General features: G+C 46.5%; 1 protein-coding gene across 1 annotated transcript in view; it reads right to left on the bottom strand.

Annotated features, from left to right (window-relative positions):
- INO80 (INO80 complex ATPase subunit) overlaps positions 1–12,075 on the bottom strand; it is a gene marked incomplete in the record, with an annotated part of 129,629 nt that overhangs the window by 7,150 nt on the left and 110,404 nt on the right. The window contains 6 exon segments of the mRNA XM_027775821.1: positions 26–173; positions 762–921; positions 1,215–1,370; positions 4,167–4,255; positions 6,081–6,183; positions 6,841–6,999. Coding sequence (XP_027631622.1) covers positions 26–173; positions 762–921; positions 1,215–1,370; positions 4,167–4,255; positions 6,081–6,183; positions 6,841–6,999 — 815 coding nt within the window.

Raw genomic sequence — 12,075 nt, 5'->3', positions numbered from 1 at the left:
CGCTGCGCACCCCCCGGCTTGGCCCCCTGCCATTGCGGCGGCACTGCCCGCCGTGGACTTCCGGCTCCGGCCTTTCCCTGCTCCTTTGGCTGTGCTTCCTGAACCTTTTGGGCGGCCTCGACTTCGGGCTGAGTGACCACGTCCTGCAGCTGGCATTTCCTGGATGGAAATTCCTGTGGGAACAAATGGGCCAAAAGGGGAAAAAAAAATGAATCTCTTCAAAATGTTAATAAAATCATCCCCTGACAGAGAAAGTTGGCTCTCTGGGTGTTTTAGAACAACTAGGGAGGTCCATGTCTCTAATGGCTGGGCCACTGAGTCACAATGAATTTTAAAAACCTACAACAACTTGATTCCTTAAACTGCTTTTCATTATAAAGCAAGAAATCAGCCCCCCCACCCCCCCAGCCCCTCCATGGGGGGTGTGTGATAGCCGGGGCTGCAATCCCTAACTCCTCCACTTTCCTCTCAGGATTTTGGTCGATGTGAGCTTTAAGCCACCAGGTCTGGGACTCAAACAGTGGCCAACTACGTGGGAGGGCAGTGATCTAATCATTTTGCCACCTGCTGGTCCCACGAAGTTCTTAGTTTGCTTTCCTTAAGGCTTCTCCTTTTCATTTCACTTGTCAGGGATACTAAAAAAAAAAAGCCTATAAAATCTTTTTGCTTCAATCCATTCTCCTTTAAAGAAAGATACAAATGTCATACCCTGGAAGGAATCAGGACCTCACCAAGCTGTCTGAGACAGGGACACCACTTACCATTCACGGTGTCTGAGACAGAGCCTGTAATGGAAGCAGGGGAGTTGGTGGCTCGAGACTGAGGGGCTGAGGAGGCTGGGTCGTCCACAATGACCAACATGTCGCTGCTGCTCTCGTCAGGGGGAATGGAGCCAGTGTGCAGCTCACTGCTGATGGAGATCTGGGAAGAAGATGGGTGGGGATCACTACTTCTCTCAGAACCCCAGAGCCCACGCCCTCACACTTTCTCCTCCTGCCCCGCCTCACTCGGGAGGCTCACATTCCCTTGCTGTGGCCTCTTCAGAGAAGCCAGCCTGTCCTCATTTGCTTTTCTCCTTCCAGGGCCTGCCTGCACCCACTTCTACAAGGCAGAAGAACTCCAGAAGATGCCAAGGCTGCCCAGGGGTGTGTCCCTACTATGAGGTCAGGACACCATCCCGACTGCTGGCACACACAACTTAAAAGGAGCTTCACCTCACTGAAAGGACTGGGCATGGCTGAGTCCACGCTAATGAAGGAGTCGTCCCCGTCAGCAGAGAGGTTGGAGTTATCAGCAGAGGGAACAAATGGGATCACCAGGTTCACACCCTCTTTTCTCCTCTTCCCATCCAACTCATCTTCCTTTTTCTTCTGAGAACACAGACCAGAAAAGAAAAAAAGCATGAGGATACACTCCAAGAAAAATGTGGTACCAGGGAAGAAAACTCATGAAGGAGGAGGAAAAGATGCTTAATACAATGTTTGTTACCACAATAACAGAGTTTAAAGGAGGGACAAGGCAAGCACTACAGCACAGTGCTTAAGAGCTGTGCCAAGAAAGCTGGATCCCACATGGCAATTCCGGTTCGAATCCCCAGCCTGGTGAGCTTGAAGCATGTCAGGAACATGACTAGCATCCAGATCCGATAGGCTGAGGAACCAAGGAAGGGGATCATGATGCCACATGGCCAGGCCCTGGGGACAGTGTTCATCTCTCTCACTCTCATGTTAAAAAAGGGAAAAAGGTAGGCCAATACACTAAACTGCAGACCCGCTAAGCTTTATCCTCATGAGGAGAGTGGGGAGGGCAAGGGGTTGACTATCTCTGGCACATCGGAGCAGCGGCATTTACTGGAGCTGAATTAACATAGTCCCACAAACAGAGGCCCAGTTTTCTTAATATATTTGCTGCACATTTGCTAGTTTTTCTCAAAGGCTTTAATTTTTTAGAGAAGTTTGAGGATCACAGGAAAATAGAGAGGATGGACATCTGTTTTTACTCTTCATGTTTTAAATATGCATAATAAGAATGCAGGCCTCATTCCCAAAAAACATAAAATGACTTCAAAAAGCTTATGGAAAATGGAATTAAAGTATGAATACATAAGATATCTCAAAATCCATGCATAATTTTTTTCATAAAACCTATGTTCTATGAAATTTTTAAGACCTCCCATATAATGGGTTGTTTTGGTCAATGTTTTCCTCAATTTACATGTAAACTCTCAAGGGTTGAATGACTGACTTAAACCAGTCAGTGCTACAGCTGAGTTCTGTAGGACTGTCCCAGACGCAGACAATGTGCTGGGGTCTACCTGGGAATCTCATCTACTCACTGCACCGCTGCTGCATCCATAGCGACACCGATAGCAGGGTTAGCATGGACTGTCTTTGTGTGGTTTCCATTATCACCGGGCATGTGACTGAAAGTTCTTCGCTTACAGCATGGACAATGTATGATGCAAACTGTTAAACCCTATCACGTTCTATGTGAGAAAACCACCTCTTCTTTGACATTGCTCTTGAATGTTAAAGGTATTTTTATTTTAAATATTAGTAGTAATAGGTTTGAAATTTAAGAGTAGAATCATAAAAGAAAGCCTGGGAGGGTCAGTCCTATGGCCTAGTGGTTAAATGAGCTGGCTCCCACATGGCCGATTGCAGTTAGAATCTAGGACCCAACAGCTTGACAAACATGTTTGTTTGAACACCCAAAACTTTAATGGGATTAAGAAATGGAGAAGGGATTGCAGCATGACCAGGGAGTCTACTAGGGGGGTATTTTCTCACTCTTCCTTTCTCTCTCTGACAAGTGTAGGTAAAAAGAAAAGAAAAGAAAGAAGAAAGGAAGGAAGAAAGGGAGGGAGGCAGGAAGGAAGGAAAGAAAGAAAGAGAGAGAAAGAAGGAAGGTAGCAAGCAAGCTAGAGGAATGGGTAGAGGTGAAAGCCCTGGCTAGAGGAATCTGGTATTTCATTCCTAGAATTTTCCAGCTTTGCAAATGGAGTGAGTACAAGGAATATTCTTCACGCTAAAAATAGTTTTGCTAAGAACAGGTCTACTGGAGGATAAGGATTTTGCAACAGGAAGAGCTAGTACATCTATTGGAAGATGATGACCTAATACAGACAGGCTCCTTGGCTGCTGACCATTAAGATCAGATGGCCAAAGGGACAGGAGCCCAGTATAAGCTTGGACAGAACCAAGCAGAACCAGTCTGAATATGTGGCAGATGTTATGCATCAGGCAAACCAACTAGGCTAGGGAAATGGGGCACGGACATGAGGAGGAGCTAAGGTGCCAGAGCTGCAGAGCGGCAGAATCTCAAGTGGCTCCCGTTCAAGATCGAGGCCCAGCCAGGGCTGGGGAAGATGGGGAAGGTAGTACAGATGAACACTAAGTAGATCCAAAAGAAAAAAATCAGGAAGCACTTTCTGGAAAGTACTGAAATGGTTCCAAGCCATTCTTCTGTCACAGCCATTAGACAGAAGTCTGGAACCTAGTCAGAACGAACTGGCTTTCTGCTGAAATTTATTAAGTCCTTATGCCCTTACATTGACATGTCAATAAAACCAGGGGCTAAGAATTAATGACCTAATACTTTAGTAGAAACAGAAAGACTGGGAGAAATGGAGGGAAGGAACATCCTGCTTTGCAGTCAGTCTGGTAGACTCAAGCAGGAAAAGTCAGAAGGGAAAAAAATCAGCTTACAATTCTTGGCATGAACTGGAAACAGATGAATAAACTGGCAGGGACTTACTTTCCCAATGGTAGAGGACACTGAAAGGGGTCCTAGCAGAATAGCGGTCGAAAGCCTGGATCTGGATAGCAGGGCCTCTGAGGCCCTGTCTCAGCAGCTACAGAATCTCGCCAAGTATGTGCGCTTCCTCCGTGTATGCAGAACCCACCTCGTCCACATTCAGCCTCATGCTTTGAGACAGGCCTGAGTAATGGTTTCCATAATTAAAATGTGATCACCCACGGAGTAGGTCTGTGTGGGGAATACAGGTCTTCTGACCAAACACGAGTCAGCTCAAAGCTTTACTGGGCACACACGGCTGGAGCTGGACACCAACCAGTAGCCAAGGCGACAAGCAGTGTGCCCCAAAGCCTTTTCTGCAGGCACCTGTGCCCCACCAGCCCCTATCCGCCACGCCAGCCTGGAGATACCTTCTCTGCATACTTTTCCCGCTTGCGTTTGCGCTCCTTCACCCGGTTGCTTTCCTCCTGCTGTCGTTTCTCTTCCTGCCGCAGTCTCACTAGCATGAAAATAAAAAGATTCCATGAAATTCCTGTGGAAATCTCAATCCTCATTCTCTGAAATCGAAGTGACCATGCTGTCTGATGTTTATGTTCCAGGGTACACCTCTACTTGTTTTAGGCAGCTCACCGGTGGTTTTCTCACTGGGGGAAAGGACTCAACTCTTGGATTCTCAATACCTTTTTGATTCAAACTATTATTCCATTTAATTATTGAGGGTCTTTCTTTGCCGTGTCTTTTTTGTCACCCCTTTTCTTTCAGCTTTCTTTCTTGAAAAAGTTTTTGCTATAGGGCACGTGTGCTTGCCAGAAAGACAGAGAGACAGAAAGCGAGAAATCACCCCCCAGGGGGGATGGCCACGCCGCAATCCCTTCTCCTCCATTCTCTTGGGATCTTGGGCACGCACACACAAGCGCCCGGCGTGAGTTTAAGCCACCGGGTCCAGGACTCGAACCATGGTTGACTACATGGGAGTCCAGCGACATAGCCATTACACTATCTGCTGGTTCCTTCTTTCAGCTTTTTCATCTCTCTGCATGGCACAGATCAAGTGTGGCTGACCAGTTCTGAAGGGCTTTTAGAAGGTACTGGCAAATGCGAGCTTATTTTCTTTTATTTTTTATATTTTAACTTTTGCTAGAGGGAACATGTACTTGCTGGGGTTGGGGGAGGGGTTGTAAAGGGGAGAAAGGAGAAAAAAACCCTCCAACAGAATGTGGTCACACTACAATCCTTTTTCCTACACTTCTCCTTTTCAGGATTTGGGGTACACGTATTCACATACCCAGTAGGTTTTTAAAACCGATGGGGCCAGGATTTGAACTATGGTTGGCTATGTAGAATCTAGTTTTCTATGCACCACACTAAACCACTGGGCTACGGGACTGGCCCGAGCTCCTTTTCTAATCGAATCTTTTTTTTTGTTTGGGAGAGATTTTCACTGTAGGGCGTGTGCGCTCGCCAGACAGACAGAGAGAGACATAGAGACAGAAAGAGAGAAATCACCCCCCAGGGGGGATGGTCACGCCGCAATCCCTTCTCCTCCATTCTCCTCTCGGGATCTTGGGCACGCATGCACACGCGTCCGGCGTGAGTTTTAAGCCACCGGGTCTGAGACACGAACTGCGGTCGACTACATGCGAGTCCAGCGACATAGTCATTACGCTAACTGCTGGTTCCCCCGAGCTCCTTTTCTGATGTAATGCCATGAATCCTCACAGGCTAATCAACTCAGGATAAATTTAAAATCCAGCATTCTCAAAAGCCAGAAACACATGGGCAAAGGGTTTATAAGGTCACACTAGCATGCCTCTCCATAAAGACACTGCTATAGTCAGAGGATACACACGCACAGTGCTTGCGAGAGAGAAAAGCACTCATCAGCTAGGCCTGCTCACACCTCCACCTCTCATCCTGTCAGGGTCCTGGGCACACAAACACATGTCCAGCATGTCTGTCAGGTTGCCAGAACTGGGGTTCAGCAAGCAGTCGACCATGCGAGAACCGGCTGCCTCTGCATAGTGCAGACCTGCTGTACCATGGCCTGCGTCTCCAGAACGAAGCCTCTCTAGGCAGATGTTAAATACATGAGTTAAGGAGTCAGCAACAGTCTTCCTTATACAGGCTAAAAGTTCCCTGAAGTCACACGCAAACTTTCTTCCCACTATACAACATATTCTTGTTTGGATCTTAATATAAAAATATTTCTCCCCAGTTCAGCCTTGGACTTTGCCTAGCTCTTGGCACACAGCCAAATGAACACCTGTTCTTCTCAGGTATGCGGGCTAGAGAGGGGAGAGCGTGACGGTGTTTGGAGTACGTACATTTCTTCTCCAACTCTTCATCATCTAGAAGAAGACTAACCACTTCTTTGGGTTTCAAGGTATCTGGTTTGAAGTTTCCACCTGAAATCACCATCCGTTGAATCTACACCAAAACACATGAAAACGTTACCTCCAGGCATCCATTCCCTTAGAGCAAATATACAAAACAAAACAAAACAAAAAACCAAACTAATAAAAATGAAGATCCTTTTCTACCCACTCCTCAGGTGAGGTCTCTATTTTCCCTGTTTCTTATCCATCTGACTGGCTCATCCAGATTCACCCAACAGAAAGGACAGTGAGAACTTCTTAGTTTGGGACTGCTAACTGATAGCTAAAAAAATCCAATACACAGGATGAAAAAAACCACCAGGATAAAAACAAAAACAAATCACTTCTTTGGAAACTAGGAAATTTGGTGTACAACTCAGAGGCTAATAAACAGAGCACTAGGGCAAGAGCTAGACGTGTCATTTCCTCTTTCTTTGAACGTGAGTGTGTCAAACCCGCGAGACATTACTGGTAACAGTGTCTACACGAACAGGAGAACCGAGGGTATGGACACTGTTCTGGAAGGAAGGGAGGGAGGCATGGCCAGGGCAGCTGACAGTGCTATTGCATAGGACTTGATTTTATTTTGACAATATACTTTCTTTAGGACCAATGAAAGGCAAGAGTATCTTAAATGGTCACGGTCCAGCCAATGCAGCTGGATGCTGCATTCCCCCACCAGGGGAGTAACCGTTCCCCTCAGGCTCACCTCACTCTTCTCCTTGGCTCTCTGCAGGATGCGCTCTTCGATGGTTCCTTTGCAGATGAGCCGGTATACAGTAACCTGCTTTGTCTGCCCCAACCGGTGGGCCCTGTCCATGGCCTGCTGGTCCACAGTGGGGTTCCAATCGCTATCATAGAAAATCACCTACATAGGCAGGACGAAAACACAGCAAAGACTGAGACACTCTGGGAAGGACCAGAGATTCTGAGTCACCAGCAATTCATCTGTTTGTAACAGTTTGATGTCAGCAGGCTCAGAGTTTTTTCTGATACTAAATGAGAAGGTACATCTATTTATATAAAGACCAAGCCATAGGCTTTTTGCTATAGGGTGCGTGTGATCACCAGAAAGACAGAGAGACAGAGAGACAGAAAGCGAGAAATCACCCCCCAGGGGGGATGGCCACGCCGCAATCCCTTCTCCTCTGTTCTCCTCTCGGGATCTTGGGCATGCACACACATGCGCCCAGTGTGAGTTTTAAGCCACTGGGTCCAGGACGCAAACCGCGGTCGACTACATGGGAGTCCAGCAACATAGCCATTACGCTAACTGCTGGTTCCAGTGACTGCTTTTTTTAAATAAGAGGTTTTTTGCCTTGGGTGCATGTTCTCACTGGAGAGACAGAAAAAAGGAGAAATCACCTCCCAGGGGGCAATGGCCCAAATACATATACATATATATACACAGATCTATCTATCTATTTATCTACCTATCTATCATGTATTTTTAATTTGATCAGAGAGGGACAGAATGAGAGAGAAAGTGAGAAAGTGAGAAGGCAAGCTGCCAGGTTCAGGACTTGTAAGCCATGTGGCAGTCCAGCGCCCTTAACCACCATGCCACCTGCTGGCCCCGAGATAATTCTTCACTTTTCCTCTCTCTGGCATGTGCATACGTGCCCTATCGCAAAAAAAAAAAAAAAAAAAAAAAAAGCATCCCTTGGGGGGATGGTCACATTGCAATTCCTTCTCCATTTCTCCTTTTGAGAATTTGGGCCCCATACGCATGCACCCATGAGTTTTTTCAAGCCTCTGGTCTGGGACTCAAACCACATTGTCGGACACATGGGATCCAGCCACCATAACCACCACATCACCAGCTAGCCCTCCTATCCCTATTTTCTACTCATTCTCAATTCCTATTAGAAATAATAATGGTAGCCCAATGATGGCACAAGAGGTAGCAAACTGAACTGCAGTGTTAGAAACTACATGAGTTTGAATCCCCAAGTCACCTGTGCCCAAGACCCTGACAAGCTGGAGGGCTGGGGCTAGGAGGGTGCAGAATGAAGAGATGCTGTCAAGGGTGTTTATCTCCCTCTCTGCTTCTTTGTAATTTTTTTTAGTTTTTTGTTCTAGAGTGCAGGTGCTCACCAGAGAGAGAGAAAGAGAGCAATCACCCTCCAGGGCCCATGCTGCAATCCTTTCTCCACTGTTCTCTAGGGTTTGGGGACATGAGTGTACATATCCTTGGCATGTTTTTAAGGCTGCAGGATCTGGGACATGAACCATGCAGTTGCTCATGTGGGATCCAATGGCCTTAACCACCACACAGCTGTGCTGGCCCTCTCTTTTTAGCTCTTTCCCCTTCTTCCCTCCTTCCCTCTTTCTCCCATACACTCTCTCTATCATGAGCAAAATAAAAATAAGCTTTAAAAATTATATATTTACGGGATCAACAGATGGCGTAATGGCTACATTGCTGCACTCACATGTAGTCAGTCAACCATGGTTTGAGTCCTGGACTGGTGGCTTAAACTCACACTGGGTGCATGTGCATGGGCTCCCAAGATCCTGAGAGGAGAATGGATTGTGGCATGACCATCCCCCCTCGGGGGTGATTTCTCGCTTTCTGGCTCGGTCTTTCTGGTGAGCACATGCGGCCTATAGCAAACACCTCTCCAAAAAAAAGTTATGTATTTAGGAGCCGGCAGATGGGATGGAGGTTAAGTCACTGGACTCCCACATGGCCAACCACAGATTGAGTCTTGGACCTGTTAGCTTGAAAATCACACTGGACCCGGGCACGTGTGACTGCATGTCAAAATCCTGGGAGGAGAAGAATCTGTGGTGTGGCCAATGACCCTGGGAGGTGATTTCTCCTTTTCTCTCTGTCTCCAGTGAGAACATGCATACAAGGCAAAAAACTTTTTCTTAAAAAAAAGAAATCACACCGGGAGCATGTGTGTGTGTGCCCAAAATCCTGAAGAGGGGCTAATGAAACAGAAGGATTGTGGCAAGACCATCCCCTCTGGTGGGGGGTGATTTCTCACTTTCCCTCTCACTGTATCTCTGTCTTTCCAGTGAGTGCACACCCCTTGTGGCAAAAACCTTAAAAAACAAGCAAGGGCCAGCAGGTGGTGTAGTGGTTAAGGTGCTGGACTTGCCATATATTGGCCAAACATGGTTCGAGTCCTAGACCTGGCCCCTTGAATCTGGCCAGGTGTGTGTGGGTACATGCACATGCGTGCCCCAAATCCCAAGGAGAATGGAGAAGAAGAGATTGCTGCATGGCCATCCTTCTTGTGGGGTGATTTCTCACTGTCTCTCTCTGCCTCACACATGCCCAATGGCAAAACTCTCTCTCTCTCTCTCTCTCTCTCAAAAAAAAAAAAAAAGAGGGTCCAACAAGTGCATAATGGTTACATCACTGGACTCCCATGTAGTCAACCACGGTTTCAATTCCAGACCTGGCGGCTTAAACCTCATGCTGGGCATATTTGCATGCATGCCCCTAATCCCAAGAAGATAATGAAGGAGAAGCGACTATGCCATGACCATCCCCCCTGGGAGGGGTGATTTCTCGCTTTCTGTCTCTCTGGCAAGCAAATGTGCCCTATAGCAAAAATATCTCTCTAAAAAAACCCTCCAAACCAAAAAACGAACCCACCCAATTATTCACACACACACACATCTATATATACACACATACACATATACATATATATATATATATATGTGTGTGTGTGTGTGTATGTATCAATAAATAAAGTGGCCAAATTTATCGAGTACTTACTGTGAGTCCGGCACTAGTGTGCATATACATCTGAGTGAACTCTCAAAACCCTATGTGTGAGGGGCTGGCAGGTGGTGTGGTAGTTAAGGTTGCTAGACTCCCACATGGCTGGCTGTAGTTTAAGTTCCAGACCTGGTGACTTGAAAATCACATTGGGCTTGTGTGTATGTATGTCCAAAATTCTAGGAGGAGGATAGAGGAGAAGGGATGGCAGTGTGGCCACTCTCCCCAGGAGGACAATTTCTTACTTTCCTTCTGTCTTTCTCTGTCTCCCTCCAGCAAGCACAAATACTCTATGGAGAAAAAAAAAAAAAAAAGCAAAAACCCCATAAAACTTTACATATATCCACCATTTTTTTTTTTTGAGAGAGATTTTTGCTGTAGGGCATGTGTGCTCGCCAGAGAGAGAGAGACAGAAAGTGAGAAATCATGCCCCCCTCCCCAGGGGATGGACACACCACAATCCTTTCTCCTCCATTCTGCTCTCTGGATTTTGGGCACACAAACACACACACTTAGCCTGAGTTTCAAGCCACTGGGTCTGGCACTCAGACTGTGTTTGGACATGTGGGAGTCCTGTGTCCTAACCACTATGCCACTTATTGGCCCCCTATATCCGCCATTTTACAGATAAGAGAGACTGGCATATGATCGCAGTTGAATGGATGGGCTGGGGTTTGAAATAGTGGTCTTCCCTCCACAGTCTACACTAGCAATAACACTTTACCCTGCCTCCCTACATTGGTGCAACTCTCTACTTAATCACTGACTATCTTCTATGGGCATCCAATTATTTAATGTGTGCTTTGTTTTTAAGTTTTTGCCATAAGGTAAACTCGCCAGAGAGACAGACAAAAAGAATGTGAGAAATCATCCCCAGAGGGATGGCCACACTACAGTCCCTTCTCTTCCATCCTCCTTTGGGGATTTTGGGCACAGGCACAAATGCTGGGTATGATTTTCAAGCCTCAGGGTCCAAGACTCGAACCACAGTCAGTCATTTGGGAGTTCAGCACCTTACCCACCACATCACCTACTGGCCTGTGTGTGTGTGTGTGTGTGTGCGCGCGCGCACATACTTTTTTTGCTAGATAATCCAAATATGTTTTATTTAATAAGGATTTATAACCCAAGTTGTAATTATAGCTGTCCAACATACCTGAACTGACGACACGTGTGGGAATTGGCCGATGACACATTCAAACGACAGCCCTTGAGCTGTCCAAGCCTGAGTAATGGCTCAGTATGAATCCATGGCCGAGGAGGCCTGTGCCATGAATCACACTGCCTCAGCACTGCTACTGTTGCCCTAGCGGGCTCAGTGTCAGCCAAACCTCACCCAATAGGGGTTCTTCTCAGCTCACATGGCAAAAAGATTAAAATGTAAGGATGGAAGTTTACAAAGATTTAGTGGCTATCTATCCTTTAATTAGATTAAAAGAGGTAGAATTTGGAGGAAAAAGGAAAAAATAGGATTCTGTTTAGAAAAATACTTATTAGAGAAAAAGAACATGAAATATGTGTAAGGTAACAGCTTAAAATAAGAGAAAAGTAATAACAACATGTAATGGTTATTATCTAATTTGACAACCAAATACTGACTCAACTACAAGTGAACTGGAGGGAGTGTGGGAGAAGACAGTGCACCACAGGACAGAAATGACACTTGTGTTTATGGAGCTCAAATATCCTACAGAAAAACAACAATTAGAGGGCTAGTATAACTGACTTAACTAGGAAAGATTAAAGCAAGTCAGTCCACAAAGCGTGGCCCAGCAATGACTAAGTAGGAACATACTAATAGCTATCATCTTCACAAAGTTATAAACACCAAGCTGGACACAGGTATGGGGGACGGAGGTGAGAACTGAAATGATGTGGAGGGGCTGGCTGTGTAAGTCAATGAAACGGAGTTTCAGGAACAAGGGGAAAACTTTCAGAGAACAACCAGAGAAAGCTGGACCAACACTTGGAGGGTGGAGCTTTTCCCCCAAGAGAATGGGTGGAAGTTTAGTCCCTTGGGAGGACTAAAAGCTGTCCTATGGGACAAAAGACTTCTCAAATACTGTCTGCGCAGGCGACCAGCCAGGCCGGCGCAGCCAGGGCTCTGCTCCGCGTTCTGCTGTCTCTCTGGGGCTGGTGTGTGGCCTCCAGGCCTGCGCCTGTGCGTGGTCACCGGGCCTGCGCGTGGCCGCTGGCTACCAG

Source organism: Tupaia chinensis, unplaced genomic scaffold (assembly GCF_000334495.1).
Source record: "Tupaia chinensis unplaced genomic scaffold, TupChi_1.0 Scaffold000605_1, whole genome shotgun sequence".
Taxonomy (NCBI): domain Eukaryota; kingdom Metazoa; phylum Chordata; class Mammalia; order Scandentia; family Tupaiidae; genus Tupaia; species Tupaia belangeri.
The sequence above is the reverse complement of the archived record's forward strand: the minus strand, read 5'-3'. Positions and strand labels throughout refer to the sequence as shown.